Source organism: Mytilus trossulus, chromosome 8, assembly GCF_036588685.1.
Source record: "Mytilus trossulus isolate FHL-02 chromosome 8, PNRI_Mtr1.1.1.hap1, whole genome shotgun sequence".
Classification (NCBI taxonomy): Eukaryota; Metazoa; Mollusca; class Bivalvia; order Mytilida; family Mytilidae; genus Mytilus; species Mytilus trossulus.
In genome coordinates this window covers 68990513-69015666 of record NC_086380.1, presented here as the reverse complement: position 1 = coordinate 69015666, position 25154 = coordinate 68990513, and the positions used below count along the sequence as shown (strand labels likewise).

The window sequence follows — 25154 nt, the reverse complement described above, 5'->3', positions numbered from 1 at the left end:
TATATGAAATAACAATAGACAAAACGTACACAATTTGTTTCAATTGTTGTACAAACAATAAAAGACAATCCATATAAGCGTTCTGAATTAAAACAATGGCTGTATATATTAACGAAGGTCTTTCAATTTAAATTTAACGGAGCGATAATAACGACTATTGATTCGTTGTATTTAACCAAATTCTATTTGAAGCTTTGATAATGCTTGTAACACCGGATTTGAACACAATTGAACTATTCGGTTGAGATCTTCACTTTATATTTATGATATTACTTGTCTAACACTAATACAGACGTCAATTAGGAGGAAGACAACATGTGCCCGTACAATTTTACAAAATCAAAACTATTTGTCAACTACCGAAAGTTGATAGTCAACGTATTGTACTAAATCGTGTCATTTTATGAATAACTATATCATTATAAATAAAAAGAGCAATAGACCCCAAAGAATTATATTGTCTATTTGTATTGATTTAAGTTTGCTGTCTCAATCAAAATAAGAGATATTTAATTGTTTTGCGAATGAACAAACTATTTGAAAGAGGTCAAAGAAAGAATATTTATAAACAATTAAAAACCAATTGTTCAGAGAACAATTGAAGGTCTTTCCATCAAAACAATGTATTTTGATATGAAAGTTGTGAAACTAAGTTTGAAATGTCATTTCAATCGTCAAATGATAGCTTCTAGTACGCTGATTCCAAAAATATATGGTTTTCATACATTTTTTTTTAAATAAGGGATATAATTTGTTACTTCCGGTTTGAAAAATGTTACTTACAATTCTATTTGAATATTTACTTGACACTGATTCCAAAAATATCTGATTCTATATACTTTTATTTTAATAAAGCACGAAAAACAGTGACTTCCGGTTTACAAAAGGTCACTTCCGGTTTTTTCCAAGTTTAAATGGTATGATACCTTTTTCCAAAAGATTCATAGCTTTAACATGTATACATATAAAATAAAAGCAAAGGTTAAAATCTAGAACGTCAAATTAAGCTATGACCTTGAAATCAGTTTCAAGGTCATGAACTAAGGACCTCAAATCAAAAGACCATAGGTCTTAATTATATGTGGTTAATGAGTGATATCACCAAACGCATATTTTTTTAAATACAAGAGGAGAGAAAACTCCCTTTTACGTTCAACGTACCCTTGCAATAAGAATTTATGTGTTACGACATTTCGCATCTAACAATTTAGTAAAAATAATTTGTTGATATCTTAAACAGTCTTTGGATTAAGTGAAAATAAGCATAATTCAAATATTAGAATATGACCTTGACCTTTGACCTTGACCCTATTTTCATTCTTTTGGACCAAGGACCTCAAATCAAAAGATCCTAGGTCTCTATCACTTATGGTTTATAAGATAGAGATGCATATCACTTATATCAGATGCATGAGGGGAAATAACCCTCATATGGAGCGGTCATATTGCTTCGGTCAAAATAGGACAAAACTTGCGAAGGATATAACGAGCAATTTTGTAAAATAAATATTTTGTTCTCTTTTACGGTTGCGAAGGAGTTGTGAACACAAGGAAAACAGTGTTTGGGGAGATAAATCCTACAAAGACAAGTATTCGGATACGCAGGGTAAATTTCAAAAAACTGTTCGATTATTCGAAAAACTAAGGATTTTCTTACCCCAGGAGTAGATTACCTTAGCCGTATTTGGCACAACTTTTTGGAATTTTGGGTCCTCAATGTTCTTCAACTTTGTATTTGTTTGGCTTTTTAACTATTTTGATCTGAGCGTCACTGATGAGTCGTATGTAGACGAAACGCGCGTCTGGCGTATAAAATTATAATCCTGGTACATTTGATAACTATTCGATATCATATACCAAATATCAAAGCGACATATTGCGAAACAAATGTTTATCGCAAGAACAAAATTAGGCGGAAGAAAAAAAAATCATCAGAAGAAAAACAATAGGTCTTTCCACAGAAAAGTGGAAAGACATAATTAAAGATTACCATACGGTCGTCAACAATGAGAAAAACTCATGCCACACAGTAAGCTGTAACAAACTAGACATAAAAAAGTGTCTCAATTCAAACAAGAAAACTAACAGATTAATTAGTAACACGACAATTTACTAAAAACAAAAATGAAGTACCTTAATCAATGAAAATTACTTAAATCACAAGACATTGACGTGGGATTAGGCGAGTGACAATTTTCAAAAAGATGCTTAGTTAACGACTTTAATGCAACCACCTAACATACGGCTATAGTATATATCATTCGAAAGCTTATTATCTGTTCTTTATTTATTGCCCTGTCGTCTATAATTCGTACGGTGCAAATTTCGTTAAATAAAGGTCAAAGGTCAAAACTGAACATTCCAAAAGTTTGCTAGAATTACACAAATTGCCAATTTTTGGTACGTGTATGGTACTTTCCCCCTAAAAATAATCTTAACCTTATAAAACAAATTAAAATGATTTCAAATCAATTGCAAACTTAAATATTGATTGCGCTATATTAACAGGGAATTGCATTTTTTTAAACGACTCCCAAAAATGATAAAATTGCAATAAATTCAAAAGTTTTCTGACATTTGAATATTTGTATGTCAAACATAAAATATATTTATTGTTTATAGACCGAGTGAGTTTTTCATTGTAAACTGCAATTGATGTGATGTAGGTCCAGATTCAGCCTTCTAATGAAGCTTTTGTAGTTGCCCAAAAACACCATCTGCAAATGGGGATCATTTTGTGCTTTTTTTTGCTCATATAGGCAGATAATGATCAATCATATTTTGAAAATGGCAATGAAGGAACTTTTAGGAACAAAAGAAGAATATGTGGTAGAAATGAGTTTCCCGATGTGGAAAGACATGGTACGAAGATTATTTTCGTTCAATGTTCGAATGAAAACTGTCTGTACCAGGCGCATTTCATTTCAAAACCGGCGAATTCTTTTTAATGTTTGCCCGTCATTATATACTTTGCTAGATGTTTTTTTAAATATGACTGTAAAAAAATAATTCAGATTGAATAACATTCATGAACAACTGTAATCACCAAACTAAGTTTTCACAAAATTCGGTAAGGTTTTTTCAGAAGATTTGATTGTCTGTCCTACTTTTTCGCCATGGTCATGCTGTCATCTGTTTTTCTTTGACCTAGGTTTGAGACTGTTTTCTTATTATTGTATTCCTACTTTCAATCAAAGAAAGGAAAACCATAAATTGCAAAGCTGAGCGAAAAAAGACAACAGAACTAAAAACTCAGATATTGATGCAAAATAAACACCATAAATAACCGACCTCCATGTGAAAATTAAACACATTAAATGATTGAAAAACAGTTGTCATAGTCCTCGTTGTTCTCTCGCCATCTCTATCTATCTTTTTATGATATAGCAGAAATGTAGGAATCATCTTGTCCCTAGGTTTTTTTGTCTTTTGTTTTTACCATGGAAATATCCATATGATACTCTCAAAATTGTAATAAGCAACATTCCTCCGACATTGTTTGGTAGAATTATAGAAGTTCAAAGCTCACATATGGCTGTTATACATGAACGGATTTGTTTCATAATAGACATATTCAAATAGCGCTAAAACTAGTAATCGCTTTAGATTTACCAGAACAGATGTCTCATTTAGTTAACCCTAATCTTATTTAAATATAGTTCCCCAAATTCGGTATTCATATGCGATATATAAGCAGACGATTCGTGATTGATCTGAATTTTAATCAGATTGTTTTAACCAATGTTTTAACACTTGTACATGAGATTTTGTACGGTATATTTTTTGTATTTCAACTTATATCACTGATTTTTGTTGTGAGTCCTTATCATCCTTTAGAAACTTAAACCGAAAAATATGAAAACAAAGTGAGAAAATCGACAAAAGTCGCTGTCAGATCATCAACAGAGGGCTTAGTGCACAATAAATGTCCATTTAAGATCAGATGGCATACAAACAATTAAAAGAACTGGATAAATTCAACCACATGTTTTATTTCTCACAATTGTATAGATATTTTAGTATTGAAAAACATCATTTTAACTATATGTATTATTAATACACATGTACTTTCTTTAATATATCAATGTTCAACCAATGCTTAATAGGTGATCTACTAAAATAGTGCCTTGATTTAAATGCCTAAAATGAAAATATTAAGGGGCACATCTACATTGAAATTTTAATGCAAAATCATGGCGAATTAAATTTGAAATAAAAGTGGTTCAAATACATTAATATTTCTGTTTCTATTAAGCACCTTTACTTGTAACATTTAGCAACATTATAAGCTTTAAATAAAATATGTTATTCGGTTTTATTGTGAATAACAGTTGAATCACAAACATAAAATTTGATTTTCGTGCATCTCTGTCATTTTCAATGGAATTGATGGAAAACAGCGCTATTTATTAAAAATCCGACATTAATATTTCAAAGCGCTTTTGATAAGTTTCTATGAACCACTGTTCTAACAGATTTCCTTATGTCCATACAAAATATCATTATTCAGAAAACAGAATATGCAAAAATGCTGACTTCTTGTATAATTAGAAGTTGTCCATTCTTGACCTTTCGTTTTAATATGACAGAAACTGCACCATACGACCGGACAAAAAAGGTATTATAGATGATGTGCTTTCGAATGGTATATTATTTAGCCGTATGTTAGGTGGTGCATTAAAAAATAAATTTAATGGTTTATGTCACGCGTCTAATTGGCACAACAAGAAATTAACATGGCTTTTTGTAAATTTAATTATTGACAGTTCTAATGTTGAAATAGACATGACAAACATATGAAAAAAGTTATAATTGCTAATTAGACAATGATTTAGTATAAAAAAAACACCGAAGCTGTTATTAACACTGGGGTAAAGCTGATGACCGTAACTGCATTCTCGGTCATCCCAAGATGTCGGATAAAAAATTAGGTCAGTTTTTTTATTGTATGTTAAGGTGTTTCTACATCATTTTCTTTACAAAGCATACTTTGATACGATGTAAATATATAAAAGATTCACACGGAAGTCACAAATCTCTACCGAGGAACGTGTAGAAAACTGGAATTTGGATTTGAAAAATATGCGAGGATGGCCGTAAATCGTAATCGAGATGACCGTAACAGGATTAGCGATTCATAACAAGGCTGACCGTAATTGGTTAAAAGATGACCGTAAATTATTAAGGATGACCGTAATTTATAAGAAATGACTAAATTTAAAAGGATGACCGTCAATTGAAAGAAATATCCATATTTGTATGCATTATTTTTTGTTGAGTTTGTCGCAATAGAGGAACGGTTAGTTCTTTATAACTATTTGGTTTGTAGTTGGATGCTACATATGACGAACCATGTATTTGAAGCACGTCTTATTTTTGTCTACCTTCATGATAATGTTGTCTTCAAAAATTACACCTTTGTTAAGCCAATTTAGTCTTACTCAAATGATAGATGAACCTACTCATTTTACTGAATCGTCGTCATCATTGTTAGACCTTTTTATAACAAATGATGCTCACATAATAAATTACTGTGGAGTCGGGCCACCTTTATTAGACCAAATACGTTCTCACTGTCCTATAATTAGTCTTTTGAACTTTCCAAAATGTCGTCAAAAAACTTTTAAGCGGAAAATTTGGCTATATGATCGAGAACACTATGACAGATATCGTAACATTTTATCTGAAACAAATTGGGATTCCGTAATTAACTTAAATAACGTTGAACAATTTACAACCGAAATAACAAAAACTATCATAGAAGCTGCTGAAAAATGTATTCCAAATAAAATAATAACTGTTCGCAAAAATGAACCTCCATGGCTAACAAGTCAAATGTTGTTAAAAAAAAAGATAAGGAAAAAAAATAGAATCCACAGAAAGGCTAAAAAATAGGGCTTTACACGGGGGGATTCAGCAGTTAATCAATTAATTAACAATTCGAATGATTTTGGGAAGGCTTTAGATAGCGGTAAAGAAATCAGGGTAGTATTCTGTGATATAAGTAAAGCGTTTAATCGAGTCTGGCATAAGGGACTGCTATTTAAACTTCGACAAGCGGGCATACCGGGTTCTTTACTAAGATGGTTTAAACATTATCTTACAAATAGAGTCCAGCGGGTGGTTATTAACGGTTCAAGTTCCGAATGGTTACCTGTAAAGGCAGGCGTCCCACAAGGGTCTATTCTAGGCCCTCTCCTTTTTTTGATACATTGTATTTATACACGATATTGTAGAAGACATTTAAGCTCAAATTAAGCTATTCGCAGATGACACTTCATTATATATTATGGTTGACAATCCAATTGTAAAATCCAGCTAAAATTGTAAATGACAATCTAGATAAGATTTATAATTGGTAAAAAAAAAATGGCTTGTAAATTTTAATGCCCAGAAAACTGAAAGTATGATAATTTCAAAAAAAAATAAATAGACCCTTTCATCCTCCATTAAATATGAACACCAAAGAGCTATAAACAGTAAGTAAACACAAACATCTAGGTGTCTTTTTTTTCTTACAACGGATCCTGGAACGGCCATATTGAATATATAGTTTCTAAATATTATAAAAGAATAAATATAATGAGAAAAATGAAAAATGTTCTTGATAGATTTTGACTTGAAAAAAAATCCATATCATTTGTTTGCCCAATTCTTGAATATGCCGATATCGTTTGGGACTCTCAAAATCAGAATTGGATTGCTAAACTTGAAAGTATTCAGCTTGACGCAGCGCGTATCGTCACGGGGGGGGTACTAAACTTACCAGTTTAAACAATTTATATGTTGAAACTCGATGGGAAAAAATATCTGAAAGACGACGCAATCACAGAATAAAAGATTTATTGCCTGATTCAGTAGGCAGTAGGCATGATCATAATACAAGACAGAGAAATAATATTTCACAAGTCAACACACGGACCCGTTTATATTCTGAATATTTCATCAACAAATATTGAAAACAACACGTTATTAATTTCTTGCGTCCGAAGCGCTTTTCTGGATTTACCTTCATCAGGAACGCTCAAAGCCACACATTTGAAATCCGAAGATGTATAAGTACCGAAACCTCTTGAAGAGCTGTATGTCAAAAAATACCTAAAATAAATAGCCAAATTCATTTTAAGCCAACTTTGCCTGAGGGAGTTGAAACCTTAGTAAAAAGAGAGCCGTGGTGTAGTGGTTAGTGCATCGGACTACTAACACAAAGGTTCCTGGTTCGATTCCCGTTTGGGATGAAAATTTCAGGAACTCAGTTTTCGGCTCTCCCTTGACACCATTTGCGAGTATGGTCTTGAGGAAACGATGATTGTCCGTCGGACGGGGACGATAAATGGCTGACCCGTGTTAAGAGAGAGCCATATCTCTTCCACGTTAAAGACACCCGAGTAGACTAATGCCGCTACAGCACTTGCACCCGCAAAGTGGAAAGGGATTAATATAAGTTGCAAAACTCGTTTCCCAATCCACTATAAATAAATATGTTTAAACTAAACCTTAGTTTCTTAATAATTTATAAATTTATAAACGGACAACTTAAGTAAAGATTGTTAAATCATGTCAGTACCGAAATACTGACTACCGAGCTGATGATACTCTCGTGGACTGATAGTCCACCAGCAGAGGTATCGACCCAGTGATGTAAAATATTGAAAACAACACGTTATTAATTTCTTGCGTCCGAAGCGCTTTTCTGGATTTACCTAACTATGGAACACTCTTAACTTAAACATAAGAAAATGTGAATCATTATTCAAAAAAACAAATTAGTACCCAAAATAGTAAGATCCCAGCGTATTATTATTTAGGAAATCACCTTTTCCTTCGTAACTTAGTAGACTCTCCAAATTGTCGTTGTGGTGAAGTAGAAACAAATTCTCACTTCCTGTTATCTTGTCCTATATATACTAATTTAAGACAAGAACTATTGTATACTGTTTCAGTTCTTCCTGTCCAAGTTAACACAAAAACTTTGCTTTTTGGATCAACGGTACTCTCAGATGAGCAAAATAGTCTTTTATTTAGTTTGGTGCAGAAATATATTATTAAAAGTAAACGTGTTAACCCTTGATGTTAATGCTTCATCACTCAATAGGAACCAAAGCATTTCACGCTGTATTCATTACAACAATGCATGTTTGTTTTTTTTTTAATTTTTTTATCATTACATTTTTTCTTCTCCTTCTTTCACCTTTTTCATATTCATATATTTATTACAGAGCATGCCAGTATTTATATTTATGTATTGTTCAATAAGTGTATTATTTTTGTAAAGGAGACAGATTTGTAAAAGCAAATTGCTTGTTTCTGAATCCTGAATATTATTTCCTTGGTATAATATTGTATAATGATGAATGATCTGAATAAATATTGTTTAAACTAATGTTGTCTTATAAATACGTCTTACACCAAGATGATTAAATATTTGATACAACAAAGGTAATACAAATACGGATATTTCTTAGAAATGACGGTTATACTATGAAAGGTACGGTCATCCTTTATAAATTACGGTCATCCTTTATAAATTACGGTCATCCTTTCGAAATTACGGTCATCATTTTACCAATCACGGTCATCCTTATTATATGTTACGGTCATCTTGAAAATATTTAAAGATGATTTACGGTCATCTAAGCGAATTTTTCAAATCCAATTTCAAGTTTTCTACACGTTCCTCGGTAGAGATTTGTGACTTCTGTGTGAATCTTTTATAAATTAACATCGTACCAATGTATGATTTGTAAAGAAAATGATGTAGAAACACCTTAACAGGCGATAAAAATACTGACCTAATTTTTCGTCCGACATCTTGGGATGACCGTGAATGCAGTTACGGTCATCAGCTTTACCCCAGTGATTAACACGTATTTAAAATAATACACATCTACAACCTTTTTGAAATGATACACCGAAATCTACCGTTTCAAACTGTCCATCTGTGTAAGCCTTCCTTTGATTAATTCTGTAATAGCTTTCAAAACAAAAGACGAAATACAAAATGCTGATCTGTTATTTTTTTAAATAAACTGATGAAGGTTCTTGAATACAAGAATAACGTAGCCAAACATTACAATACTTAATTCAGAAAGCTTAAAACTATGTTCTAAAACCTGTACAAGTCTTTAAATTGATTTATCAAGTCTAATTTCCATTAGCTCTTATATTACTATTTAATTCTGTCATTACGACCGGGATGGGGCGGTTCTAAACATGTCTGGTGCTGACTTGGTACTACTGAACGTATGTCCTTTGTAGGGACATAATCGACCAGTGCGTCATGGCCTTTAACAGTAGAAGCACAGTCCGTTTTGTACTGCTGCTGGAAATTGTTTTACTAACTGTAGTTGTCGTTTCTTGGTCCAGATTTTTTGCTGAAACCACGAAAAAAGTATTTAGCATTTAACACTCCTGTACCACCACCTCTGCTGCAAAGTGTGTTAGCTGTAGGCTTACGATAAGCTCTGACAACGGCAGTTCGTAGTGTGGAATAATGTTCGTCGTTGTGAGCGAGAGGATCGTCCACATATTCATGAACGATATCATGGCGATACGATATTTTCAAAATGTCATTGCGCTTGTTTAAAGTGTCAAGTTCTTTTTTGACAATAAGTATATATTAAGTGTTCGGTTGAGTGACTTGGAATTAAGCATAAGTTCAACTCTTCAAAAAGCTGAAATACCGTGTGTTGGAATTGTACTGAATCCTTTATTCCTTCTTAAAGCAAAATAAGGCTTGACCACTGGCGATATTGCGTATACTTGAATTATCATACCTTATACGTGACTACTTGAATTCCGACAAAATCACCTTTTTCCATCTTTGTAGGGTCTTATTCAAACATCTATTACATAAGGATACTGCATCAGCTGTTGAAAGATCAATGTCGTCTTTCTTTGAAAGTTGACTTTCATCCACTTGTTTATCTACCAAGATATTTTTTCAGACAAAATACAAGTGTCTCTTCTGAAGACTTTAGAAAGGTCGATGGTCGGAAAGATGAACGGACAACGAAATAATTTTACAAATAACCTAATATGTTAATATATATATTAAACTGCAACATTTTGTTTTATAAATGATCACTTTAATTTTCTGCAGTGTCTTACACTTGTGCAATCACTGGAGTTCTACGCGACATATTTTAAGTGCCTGTTCATTGTATAATTAATACTCTACCGACGAAATTGAAGGGTACTTAAGGTTTGTACTCCGTCTGTCTGCCTGTCCATCCGTCATTCCAGCTATTCAGTTTCCACACTTTTTTCTTCGTGCTTGAAGATATTGATTTAATAATTGGTTCATAGTATTATCATGACAAGTAACATATCAAGTTCCAATTTTTTAGTGATCTGATGAGTTATGATGCTTGTACTAAAATTAATTATTTACAATATTTTGTCATGCTTGAAGTTAATGATTTGATAACTGGTTTTAGTTTGATCATTGAAAGTTACAGAACAAGTTTGAATGTTGTTCCCGTCTGATTATTTTGTTCTTTCACTAAACAATTCAAAATTTGGTGACTATGTGGAACGCATATATCCCATCGAATTGGAGATAAAGGATACTACAGATACAGTTAAGTCAGCTTCATATCTTGACTTACATCTAGAAATTGACAATGAGGGTCGGTTGAAGACAAAACTTTACGACAAAAGAGATGATTTCAGCTTTCCAATTGTGAACTTTCCATTTCTAAGTAGCAACATTCCAGCAGCACCTGCATACGGGGTATATATCTCTCAATTGATACGATATTCCCGTGCTTGCATTTCCTATCATGATTTTCTTGATAGAGGGTTACTGCTCACAAGGAAGCTATTAAATCAAGAGTTCCAAATGGTGAAGTTGAAATCACCCCTTCGTAAATTTTACGGACGCCATCACGAGTTAGTTGACCGTTATGGAAAAACCGTTTCACAAATTTTATCGGATATGTTCCTAACGTCGTAACTACAATCCCCTTCCCTTTCATGAATTTGACCTACCGAATTAGACTATTTACCGGATTTGTAATCACATAAGTAACACGACGGGTGCCGCATGTAGAGCAGGATCTGCTTACCCTTCCGGAGCACCTGAGATCACCCCTAGTTTTTGGTGGGGTTCGTGTTGTTTATTCTTTAGTTTTCTATGTTGTGTCATGTGTACTATTGTTTTTCTGTTTGTCTTTTTCATTTTTAGCCATGGCGTTGTCAGTTTGTTTTAGATTTATGAGTTTGACTGTCCCTTTGGTATCTTTCGTCCCTCTTTTTGTACAGAGTTATGGTCCTCCAATAATCAGTTTCAACACTCTTTTCGTCATGCTTGAAGATATTGACTTGCTTTTTGTTATAATTTGTACATAATGACAAGTTATAGATCAAGTTAACATTTTGTTCCAGTACAATTAGTTGTTTACAGGTAGGGGACTATGTATTGCTATGCAATACTCTCAAAATGCATGTTTTCAATGAAATAGATAAAGTGTATATAATTATTGTTTTTACACAAGTGCAGCTGTACTAGATTTCTTGAGGTGTGATTTGTAGTTGTGTCGTTACATTACACCTGTATGAGATTTTTGTGGATAAGAAAGTGATTAAGTGGTTTTGAGCCCCATATTTAGCAGAAATAGAGTTAGCATTAGGGGTTTCCTACGTATATGTTACATAGCTGAGACTATATTTTGGGACAAAGAATGCGATTATAATTGTTTATTATATTGATTATATAGTATATTTATTTTCTCAGCAAAGGTTGTTTTAATTTCAGGAATGTAAGGAATCAAAATTTAACTTACTTTATATATGAGAAACAACTAACTTTATTTAACTTACAGATAAATTCAAGTCCATATATTGTAAAAATATTTAAAGATACCAGTTTAATTTCAGATAAAGAATCTTGTTATGTTGCCTACATTACCTGGAAATGTTTTGGGAATGTAGGGCGTGCTATAAATGTGGAATGGACTTTATCCTCGTTTCTCATGTTTTAGCAATTATATATCATATACAAACAAGATGAAATATGATTGCCAATGAAACAAATCTCCACAATACATCAAATGAAATGACATAAAAATTAACAATTACAAGTTACTTTTCGGCTTTCACCTATGAGCAAAAAAGGCTTCCAAATGATTTATGTAAAATAATTCAAACGATAAAAAAAACGCTGTGTTTAGGTACAAAATAATGAAGGAAAAACAAATATGTAACAAAACCACAAATGACCCCAACTGAATTACAAGTGTCCGACTTGGGACAGGCACATACAGAATGTGGTGGAGCCAAACTAATTTGAATACAGCAATTAATACCAATAAAAACAATATTTAAAGATCCTATTACAGTGTAAATTCGATAAATTTTCCGGGTCATATCTAAATGTCCAGACTCAGAAAACATAATGTTAATTGATTTCTTATCACAAGTAATTTTATTACTGCATTTAGTATGTGCGTATCTTACAAGGTCTTAATGCCCGTCAGACATTTTTTATTAGACCTCGACTTCATTTCATGGATCAGTTAACAAGGTGAAGTTTTAATGGTCAAGTCCATATTTCAGTTACTATAAGCAATATGTCTACTATAGTTAGTGACTAGAATGATCGTAAGGTGCACTTGTCCAACCGGCAGGTGTCATCTGACATTGACATGATTCAGTGGTCAAAGTTAAGTTTTTCGTTTTCGTCTTTATTTCTTTAACTATATGCAAAAGATCAACTATATTTGGTGTATGGAAATGTTTTATGATGTGCATGTCATGGTTAACTTTGTTTCTTATATACTATAAGTAATAGGTCAACTATATTTTATACATAAATTGATTGTAAGGTGTATATGTCCCTCTGGAACGGTTATTGACTTCATTTTCTTGGTTCATTGGTAAATGTTTAGTTTCCTTTTTCCGTCTGTTTCTCAGAAACATTACGCAGTAGGTCATCTATATTTTGTGTATTGAATGATAGTGAGGTTTACATGGTATTTCTCTTTGGTTTATCTGACCTGGACCTCATTTTCTTGGATCATGTTAAGTTTATGTGATACTTGTTGTAAAACTTTATCCTTAGGGCAATCAACATACAAAATAAAGTAGTATAACGCTGTTCAAAATATTAAATCAATGTAAATAAGTTGAGGAATTTCAGTGTGTGCACTTTTGTATACCCCTGCCATAGTGGAGGGGTATTAAGTTTTACCCTTGCCTGTCTGTCCGTGCGTCCATACATCAGGAAATTGGTTTCCCGTTCTTTAACTTAATTTTACCTTTCAAAATGTTATGAAACTTAAACACAATGCATATAAATATCGCAGATCAAGTTTGAATTTTGGCGACGTCCCTTTTACCTTTCCTGAGTGGCACTCATACCACTTTATTATTATATATATGTATTATGCTTCCTTACAAAAGGTAAACATGTAGAATTTTAGTTTCTGTTCTATAACTTTAGTCTGCCTCTACCAAATGTTATAAATCTGATAAACAATGTTTATTACCAGAAAACACAGATTAAGGTTGAATTTTTGTGGTGTGGCTTTTACCCTTCTAGAGTTATAACTCTTTTCAAGTAGAAAAAAAATGTTGATTTTTTTATTCCGTTTTTCTAATTTTAGATTGCCTCAACTAAATGTTCGGAAACTTATACACACTACTTAGTTCCACACAACTCAGATCAAGTACAAATAAGGGTAGTTTCACTTTCACCATTCTGAAGTGTTTTTTTCTTTATAACGTTTTACGCAAGCAGGAACATAGTCTGTGTCCCATGAAAACATTCTTCATTTATTGTTCACTCCTTCAGCATTTTAAGTAAAAGCGGTATGATGAAAAATGTAATCTGTTAGCTAGGGCAATGAGCGGTAGTAGATTGTTCTTTGGTTTGAATTGATTCGTATTTTGTCACATTTGGGACTTGTATAGCTCTAAACTGACCATCTTCACCGTATTGATTTTGTTCATACAATATGCATGGTGAGCTATAGTTACTATGTCATTTGGACTCTAGTCGTGCAAGCAGATAGTCTCAAATCAAAGTAAAATATATGATATGTACACATGCAGATTTACACAGTCCACTGTGTAGATTAACACATCAGCAGCAAAAAGCCTCTTATTGGTATTCTCAATATGGAAATTTAGCTTATCTTGCTCTGCCAATGCTTAAGGTTCTGTTATTTTGAAATATTATGCATACATTTTATTTTATTTTTCAGGATGGCATGGACCATAAGTTGAAAGTGGCATAGGTTCTAATTGATTGTAGAAAAAAAACATTTTTAGAATGATGGCACCCCTTTTGGAAGAGGAGGAGAATTATGTACGATTAGCTTTGTTATTGAAAGGAGTGGCACCAAGAGCAGTTCGTACTTATTTTGACAGAGAATTTCCACCTACTCATCTACCTTTAACACTGCATACAAACTACAACACTCTTTATGACTTGAAATTAAAGAGAGTTTTTAACCAGGCTCAATGGAATCTGTTGTTTCCAAGAAATGGTATGTTTATACAATCATGTTATATGGCTAAGCAAACCCCAATGCAATGAATTTAAGTTTTACAAGTTAACATGGATTCGAGCGAAAAATTTTGGTTGGTTATATACATTTGTAGGGAGTCACTGATGCGTGACGGAATCAGCCCCCCCCCCCCCCCCCCCCCACCTTAGGCAGACAGTGGGCCCCCTCTTATGAAAATTTCTAGATCAGCCACTGTGGACATGGTGGAGAGTATATGTGTGATTGAATCACCTCAAAATGTTGCTTCTTTCTTCATCTTCATCTTCATCCTAGGGTAATATACTGTTACATATATGGTATATTTAAAAATGTTATCTCAGTTTAAACAAAATAATTATCTAGTGCAAGGAAAATAATCCACCATTTTCTACCTTTGAAAATGCCTGTAACAAATCAGGAATACGACAGTTGTTGTCCATTTCTTTTTTATGTGTTTTGTCATTTGATTTTGCCATGTGATTAGGGATTTTCCAATAGGAGTTCAGTATTTTTGTCATTTTACTTTTTAATTTCAATATTTTTGATGTTATAGGTGTACCTGATTTTATTACTTCTGATGTTACAGGTGAACTTAGTTCAAATATTTTTGATGTTATCGGTGTACCCGATTTTATTACTTTTGATGTTATAGATGTTATTAATTATAATTCTTTCGATGTTATAGGTGTACCCGTTTCCACAACATTTGATGTAACATTGATGATTTGCTTGATCAGAAACCTGACATCAGTTACTCAGCCAATCAATGGCTTTGACAGCTTACCACTACCAGTGGAGACAACTCCAGGACCTGATCTAGCAAGGATTAAATGGTACAGGAATATATTAGCTCATCATGATAGTAACAAAATGGCCACTGTTGATTTCAATACAGCATGGAGTAATATATCTAATGTAAGTGTTACATAACTTAAGTATGAGTGATTTTATATATAATATCACTGACAGGTTATGAAGGGCCCAGGGGATCTACCGCAAGTGAAAATGTTAATGGTTGCCTTTTTTCACAATCATTGATCCAACATGTATTTGTTTTTCCTCACAATTTTCAATGAACAAGATATAGGGATGCAGTGTATGAGCTTTCCATATCTCATGCCTCAGTGGCTTCAAATGTTAATTTTTGTAATAAGATGGGTGTGAAATTCATTAATGAAAGAGTCTGTTAACATTAATTTTGAGTTATATGGAGTTTTGATTGAATACTATTCTTTTTCAAAATATTTTTCTAGGCAGTAAGTAGACTCGGAGGTCAGCCAATGAATCAAGAGTGCCAAGAGTTAAAGGTTAAAATATTAGATCAGTCCAATCAAGAAATTATGTTGGAAATCAAACATTCACAGGAAAAGATAAAAGAATTAGGACAAACAGTGGATATTTTGGGGACAAAACACTCAGAAGTGACGGAAAATCTGAGGAAGTTACAAGTTTCCCACAGTAGTTTACAGACTGAACACACGGAAGTCACAGAACTTTTGAGAGACCCAATACCGTGGAACATCAGAGGTACATTATAATCATTTAGACAAAGGTTGTAGAGTTATATGAGCTAAGGATGTGAAACAAGGGAATTTTGCTTCAATATTTACTATATTTCTTGTATTTTGGATTTTAATCTCACCTGACCTAAAGCATCAAAAGAGCTATTGTTGTCACTTGGTGTCAGTTGTTGTTGTCTGTTGTCAGGTAAAGTGTAAAACATTCTACTCTAAAATTAACAACTGGGCTAGTTGTCATAGATGTAAGTTTTGTTTTATCTTAAAGTCTGTTGTCTCTAAACTTTTCTTGAAACATCTACTTTTGTTAAACTGTTCAATTGATTGAAACCAAAGTTTGTCTGTTCATGTATCATGTGTAAAGGATGTCAACTATGTAGTTGAAATTTTCCTCGTCTGAGCAGTCAACATGGCCACTATGGCTATAATAATATAACAAAGGGGGAACACTACAGTTTTGATTAGTATCTGGAAAACTAGAGCCAGTTGAGAAAAACTGAAAGGGCAAATATGGTTAGCATAACAAACTCTATCTACCCTGAATATTTTAGAAAAATCTGTCCTATTTATAATTTACTTCCCCAATCCTGAACTGTTGATTTTTGTCGAGCCTACGATTTCTGTTGCAGAAAGCTGGACATAGTGATTGTGATCTACAGGCAGAAGGGGCGTTAGCTAATTTCTTGAAAGCTTAATATTTCAGTAGGTAGAAGACCTGGACCCTTCCCACTTTGTTTGTATATGCCTTATGTTAAGAAGTTTCCGTCTGTCATATGTCCATTGTCATTGATCTCTTTTTTATGGTTCAGTGACTACTTGAAAAAAAAAAGGATTTTTAGTATTCTTAATTTCTCTCTTATTATGAGTAATTGGATAACTATATTTGGTATGTTCGTACCTTGCAAGGTCCTCATGCCTGTCCGACAGTTTTCACTTGACCTCAACCTCATTTCATGGATCAGTGAACAAGGTTAAGTTTTCGTGGTCAAGTCCATTTCTCAGATATTATAAGCAATATGTCTACTACATTTGGTGTATGGAATGATTGTCCGGTGTTCATGTCCAACTGGCAGGTGTCATCTGACCTTGATCTCATTTTCATGGTTCAGTGGTTATAGTTAAGTTTTTATACGACAGCAAAATTAAAAAAAATTTCGTCTTATATTGCTATCACGTTGGCGTCGTCGTCGTCGTGGTCTTCGTCTTAATACTTTTTAGTTTTCGCACTCTAACTTGAGAAAAAGTGAATAGATATCTATGAAATTTTAACACAAGGTTAATGACCACAAAAGGAAGGTTGGGATTGATTTTGGGAGTTTTGATCCCAATATTTTAAAAATTAGGGGCCAAAAAGGGCCCAAATAAGCATCTTCTTGTTTTTCACACAGTACCTTTAGTAAAAGTAAAAAGAAATCTATGAAATTTTGACACAAGGTTTATGACCACCAAAGGAAGGTTGGAATTGATTTTGGGAGTTTTGGTCCCAACAATTTAGGAATTAGGGGCCAAAAAGGGGTCCAAATAAGCATTTTTTTTTGGTTTTCACACTTATACTTTAGTATAAGTTAATAGAAATATATGAAATTTAAACACAAGGTTAATGACCATAAAAGGAAGGTTGGTATCGATTTTGGGAGTTTTGGTCCTAACAGTTTAGGAATAAGGGGCCCAAAGGGTCCAAAATTAAACTGTGTTTGATTTCATAAAAAATTGAATAATTGGGGTTCTTTGATATGCCGAATCTAACTGTGTATGTAGATTAATAATTTTTGATCCCGTTTTCAAATTGGTCTACATTAAGGTCCAAAGGGTCCAAAATTAAACTTAGTTTGAATTTGACAAAAATTGAATCCCTGGGGTTCTTTGATATGCTGAATCTAAAAAAAGTACTTAGATTTTTGATTATTGGCCCAGTTTTCAAGTTGGTACAAATCGGGGTCCAAAATCAAACTTCGATTGATTTCATCAAAAATTGAATAAATGGGGTTTTTTGATATGCCAAATCTAACTTTGTATGTGGGTTCTTAATTTTTGGTCCTGTTTTCAAATTGGTCTACATTAAAGTCCAAAGGGTCCAAAATTAAACTTAGTTTGATTTTAACAAAAATTGAATTCTTTGGGTTCTTTGATATGCTGAATCCAAACATGTACTTAGATTTTTGATAATGGGCCCAGTTTTCAAGTTGGTCCAAATCAGGATCTAAAATTATTATATTTAAAGTATTGTGCAATAGCAAGAAATTTTTCATTGCACAGTATTGCGCAATAGCAAGAAATCTTCAATTGCACAGTATTGTGCAATAACAAGTCTTTTCAATTGCACAGTATTGCACAATAGCAAGAAATATCTAATTGCACAATATTGTGCAATAGCAATTTTTTTTTTAATTAGAATTATCTTTCTTTGTCCAGAATAGTAAGCAAGAAATATCTAATTGCACAATATTGTGAAATAGCAAGAAATTTTTTAATTGGAGTTATCTATCTTTGTCCAGAATCAACTTAAATTTTTTTTATATACAATATACAATGTATATTCACTTTTTACTACCAACTGATAAATTAAAACAATCTTTACCATTCAGTGATAACAAGCAGTTTTTTTTACATCTTAATATTTTATGATGTATTTAAATGAGTGGTTATTGTTGCAAACTCCATTAGAAATTTTAATTGAGATCAGTTTTGGAATAAGGGAAAGTGGGATGTGAAGAAAAAAAATTGGGTGGGGTGGTTCAATTTTTCTCATTTGAAATTTCATAAATAAAAAGAAAATTTCTTCAAACAGTTTTTTGAGAGGATTAATATTCAGCAGCATAGTGAATTGCTCTAAGAGAAAACAAAAATTTTAAGTTCATTAGAACACATTCATTCTGTGTCAACTATTTAATCACAATCCAAATTAAGAGCTGGATTCAGATTCATACTTGCCCCAACCGTTCAGGGTTCAACCTCTGCGGTCTTATAAAGCTGCGCCCTGCGTAGCATCTGGTTCTAATACTGTATGCAATAGGTCTACTATACTAAGTGTATGGAATGATTGTCAGGTGTACATGTCCAACTGGCAGGTGTCATCTGACCTTGACCTCATTTTCATGGTTCAGTGGTTAAAGTTAAGTTTTTGTGTTTTGGTCTGTTTTTCGAACACTATATGCAATAGGTCAACTATATTTGGTGTATGGAAATATTTTTTGATGTGCATGTCAGTCTGCCAGGTTTTATTTGACCTTGACTTCATTTTCACGGTTGATTGCTCAGTGTTAAGTTAATATATGACTGCAAAAAGAGGACTTTTGGTCCCAATAGCTTAGGAATTATGGGCCAAAAAAGGGCCCAAATAAGCATTTTTCTTGGTTTTCGCACAATAACTTTGGTATAAGATAATAGAAATCTATGAATTTTAAGACAAGATTTATGACCACCAAAGGAAGGTATGGGATGATTTTGGGAGTTTTGGTCCTTACAGTTTAGGAATTAGGGGCAAAAAAAGGCCCAAATAAGCATTTTTCTTGGTTTTTGCACAATACCTTTAGTGTTAGTAAATAGAAATCTATGAAATTTAAATACATGGTTTATGACCGCAAAAAGAATGTTGGGACTGATTTTGGGAGTTTTGGTCCTAATAGTTTAGGAATTAGGGCTCAAAGGTCCAAAATTAAACTTAGTTTGATTACATCAAAAATTGAATTATTAGGGTTCTTTGATATGCAGAATCTAACCGTGTATTTAGATTCTTAATTTTTGGTCCCGTTTTCAAATTGGTCTACATTAAGGTCCAAAGGGTTCAAAATTAAACGTCATTTAATTATAACAAAAATTGAATTCTTTGGGTTCTTTGATCATGTTGATATGCTGAATCTTAACATGTACTTAGATTTTTGAATTTGGCTCAGTTTTCAAGTTGGTCCAATTCAGTGTCCAAAATTAAACTTTGTTTGATTTCAACAGAAATTGAATATATGGGGTTCTTTGATATGCTGAATCTAACCATGAATTTAGATTTTTGATATTTTGGCTCGGTTATCAAATTGGTCTACATTGAGGTCAAAAGGGTCCAAAATTAAACTTTGTTAGATTTCATCAAAAATTTAATTTTTGGGATTCTTTGATATGCTGAATCTAACCATGTATTTCGATTTTGGATATTAGACTATAATAGGTTAATCTAATATGTTTGAGTTCTTAGACCACATTCATTCTGTGACAGAAATTATGCTGTGTCAAATATTTAATCACAATCCAAATTCAGAGCTGTATCGAGCTTGAATGTTGTGTCCATACTTGCCCAACTGTTCAGGGTTCGAACTCTGCGGTCGTATCAAGCTGCACCCAGCAGAGCATTTTATTGTGTTTTGGTCTGTTTTTCTTATACTATAAGCAATACATGTAGGTTAACTATATTTGTTGTATGGAAGAATTGTAAGCTGTACATGTCCGCCTGGCATGGTTCATCTGACCTTGACCTTAATTTCATGGTTCATTAGTTAATGTTTAGTTTTCTTGGTTAAGTCTGTTTCTTAGAAACTATAAGCAATAGGTCAACTATACTTAGTGTATAAAATGATTGTAATGTGTACATGTATTTCTTGTCTGGTTTAAACGACCTTGACCTCATTTTATTGGATCAAGTTAAGTTCATGTGATAGTTGTAGTAAAGCTTTATATTTAGGACTTTCAACATAATATCAATGATTAGAAAAAAAGGCAAGACATTTCAGACAGTGTGCACTCTTGTCATGACAAGTTACAGTTCAAATTTGAATTTTGTTCCGGTCTGATGATTTTGTGCAGAGTAATGGTACTTGGACTTTAAAATTCACTAAAATAATCAGTTTTCCACACGTTTGTTTTGGTCATTCTTGAAGATATTGACTTGAAATTTGTAATATAGTTTACACCATGACAAGTTATAGATCAAGTTAGAATTTTGTTTCAATACAATAAATTTTTAACCGGCAGTGGACTATATCTTGCCATGCAATATTCACAGAGAGCTTGATCTATAAAAAGATATTGTTTGGATAAAAAAACCATTACATCTTTTATTGAGGAATAACTTTGATCATGTAAGCTCAAGTCCTAAAGTTTTATAAATTTTATAAGGTATAAGAGTACATATCAGAATGACAAAATCACAGAAGTCAGTCTCAAAATAATTGTAAATTTTAAAGAAATATCAAATTCTTTCTTTTTAGATCAAATTAAAGAGGAATTAAAAACTTGGACAGAAGATGACAAAATGTTTATAGAAACAAATGGAGCAAAGAGTGTATTAAAATGTATCAAAGAAAATGGTTGCGTTTTTGTCACTGGAAGTTCGGGAACAGGAAAATCATCATTGATGCGTCATGTTGCTCTACGAATGCAAGAAGAAGGCTATGTTATTTTACCGGTAACAAACCCTGAAAATATTATCAAGTGGTTCAATCCAAGTAAGAAAATCCTGTTTGTTATTGATGACTTTTGTGGAACATATACCATAAATCCTATGAAGTTAGAAAGCTGGAAAAATCTCATGGAAAAAATCAAAACATTAATAGAAAAAAAACCAGTCAAATTAATCATGTCTTGTAGACTTCAGGTTTTTAAGGATGAAAAAATGAAATCTTTATCTTTTAATCAGTCCTGTGAATGTAATCTTTTGTCAGAAGATAAACACTTATCAGAAACAGAAAAACAATCTATTGCTGAACTTTACTTGAAATCAAACGCGTCTAAGATCAAGAAATTTTATGACAAATTTGACTGTTTTCCTCTTTTATGTCAATTGTACAGCAAAAACACCAATCTGAGAATGGAGGATTTCTTTCAGAATCCATTTACAGTTTACAAAGAGGAGATAGATACATTACAAACAGAGGGAGCACATGTCAAGTACTGTGCACTTGCTCTTTGTGTGATGTTTAACAATCGTTTAAAAGAAAAATGGCTCACTGAAGATGTTGATAAAGATATTAAAACAATTATAGAGAACACATATGAAGCTTGTAAAGTAGTGAAAGGAACAGCCCGGTTAGTTATTCGTGATGAGCTGGATTCATTAACTCATACGTTTATCAGAAAGGATGGTGAAGTGTACAGAACTATTCATGACAAGCTGTTTGACTTTCTTGCTTTTTACTTTGGCAGTGTTATGATTTATTGTTTAATTAATAATGCTTCAAGTCATTTTATTCGTGAAAGGTTTGTTTTTGAAAAAAAAGACAAAAGAGATGAATTTTTAATAGATGTATCAGAAAGATATCAGCAAATGTATATACATAGATTGGTAGACGACTGGTTTAGAGGAAAGATAGCAGATGTCTTCTGTAACATCAATATGAATGATCAAATCTTCAGACAAAGAATCCTTGTACATTTAAAAGATTTAGAAATATCAAAACAGAAACAATTGGCAAGTCTATATGACACACAATATCAAGACACTCCATTAATACAGAGTTGTTATGACGGAGATATTGATCTGGTTACATGGTGCTTACGTCATTGTACCAATAATGTAAACCATTGTAGACATACTGGAGCATCACCTATGTTCTTGGCTTGTCAGAATGGACATACTGAAGTAGTACAGATGTTAATAAACAATAAGGCAGACATTAATAAATGTCGTAATGATGGAATATCATCTCTGTTCATTGCTTGTCAGGAAGGACATACTGAAGTAGTACAGATGTTAATAAACAATAAGGCTGACATTAATAAATGTCGTAATGATGGAGTATCACCTCTGTTATATACTTGTCAGGAAGGACATACTGAAGTAGTACAGATGTTAATAAACAATAAGGCTGACATTAATAAGTGTGATAATAATGGAGCATCACCTCTGTACATTGCTTGTCAGAAAGGACATACTGAAGTAGTACAGATGTTAATAAACAATAAGGCTGACATTAATAAGTGTAGAGATACTGGAGAATCCCCCATATTGATAGCTTGTTATAAAGATTATATAGAGATTGTTGAATTGCTACTAAAACATGAAGCAGATTGTAACATTAAATGGAGAGGACTAACACCACTTGATATTGCAAGCAGAGAAAATCATACCAATATTGTACATTTGTTAAAAAAAATAGAAATAATATAATAGAAGTTCGGCGAACATGATAAAATATATCAATAGAACTATTCTGCTTATTATATAATTAAACAAAATAAACCTGCTATCATTAAATATAATTGCTAGCTAGAAGAGAAAAAAATACCTATGTTGTTGTTTGTTAAAGAGACTAAATAGATAAAAACTGTGATGTGTATATTAAACATATATGATTTCACAGCACATTTAACTTATTGACCATAAACATTGCTAAATGGAAAATAACTCTCAAAATACTTTTGTTATGCATTCTATGTAATAAAACCATATTGCTAAGTTTTCGATTTTAATATTAAATTCTGTCTAATAGCTCATTAGACAGTTAGATTTGCAATTTGGTGTAAGTTATTTTTGGTCAGTTTTGATATTTCTAATTGAATTTACCAAAGCATGCATAGATTCTTTTTGTCTTGCAACAAATGTCATTGGCCTTTTTTGTATGAAATTTTATATTTAAAAAAATGAGAATAATCCATAACCTGGCAATTGATTATTTGCACCCATTATTTCCTGAATATAACAAGTGTATTTGAAATGTATTTGTATGTTCCCCGTAGGGGAAGGGGCATTAATTTTTACCCTTGTCCGTCAGTACGTCCCAAAGTTGGTTTCCGTTCTCTAACGTTAGTTTGTCTCAACCAAATGTTATGAAACTTACAAACAGTGCTAACTACCAGAAAACAAAGATCAAGTTTGAATTTTGCTGGCGTCACTTCAACCGTTCTAGAGTTATGCCCCTTTACAAATCGAACAATTGCGGAATTTTTCGCTTTTGTTATAAAACTTGAACACACGACTTATTACTACAAAACTCAGATCAATATCAAAGGAATAAGTCCGGTGAACCAATTTTGGCCTCAAATTTCAGGTTCATCTGACGAAAGATTTTGACCACTTTTCAAACACTTAAGTGTCTATTTCATTTGAATCAATTAGTTTATGTGAAAGATTTTAACTGATTTGGTACTTAAAAACGACCCGATTCAAGCTCAAATATGAAAAATCTACCAAATATGCCAAAACATGTCACTTTTTAGATGGGTTTTGTCAAAAATGACAGTGGCCGCATCTGTGTTCATCCTCAACCTTTATATATGTTATGTATTATCATAAAATACAACTTACATTTCAATATTAAGGATGAACACGAATAGGGCCACTTTCATTTTACACGAAAACCGTCTAAAATTTAACTAAAATGTGAAGATTTGAGTAATTTAGCATGACTTAATGGTGCTAGTACCCGATATATGTGCATTGTAACGTCAAAAACAGCCCATATTTATGTAGCAGAAGCATTCTACTGTCCGATAAATAACTAAAAGTTTACATTTTAACAATTTTGTAAAACTGCTATATTTTGGGGCCAAAAAGGGGTCTTACTGGACCTACTCCTTTTGGTAGTGTCACTTTCACCGTTCTTCAAGTATGTCCCTTTTATAACTTGATATATAAATATGCAAACGGGGGCATCATCTGTGTCCCATGGACACATTCCCCATTTATTGTCGAGCCTGCGACTTTTATCGGAAAAGCGATACAAAGGGATTCTACGTTCCGTTGGTGGGGGTCTTCCACAAATATTCACCCTGTGGTTAAAGTTTTTGTATGTCCTTGAAATTTTAAGTTGGATTTGTTCCAAACTTGGACAGAAGCTAATTTATGATCATAAGAAAGTATCCAGAAGAAAATTTTGTAAAAAAATAAAAATCTTGTTAACCCGAATTTTACTTATAAATTAATAAACTTAGTTTTTTCTGACAGTTAACAACACATTCGCTCTGTGGTTAAAGTTTTTAATATTTTAATAACTTTCTTAAAATATTCTGGATTTCTACCGAACTTGGACAGAAGCTTGTTTATGATCATAAGATAGGATCCAGAAATAAGAATTTTGTAACAAATAAAAATTCTGTTTATCCATATTTTACTTTTAAATGCACTTAGATTTTCTGCCAGTTAACATTACATTCATTAGGTGGTTAAAGTTTTGAAAATTTTAATAACTTTCTTATACAAAGCTTGTATATAAAGCTGGTA

The 25154-nt window shown here is 32.6% G+C and overlaps 1 protein-coding gene across 1 annotated transcript; it reads left to right on the top strand.

Annotated features, from left to right (window-relative positions):
- Window positions 1–14278: 14278 nt before the first annotated feature.
- LOC134727917 (uncharacterized) lies at window positions 14279–23359 on the top strand. The gene is made up of 4 exons (XM_063592312.1): window positions 14279–14492; window positions 15178–15407; window positions 15746–16019; window positions 21205–23359. The coding sequence occupies exons 1-4, from the start codon at window positions 14279–14281 to the stop codon at window positions 23100–23102; spliced, it is 2616 nt and encodes an 871-aa protein (XP_063448382.1). The 3' UTR covers window positions 23103–23359.
- Window positions 23360–25154: the final 1795 nt, after the last annotated feature.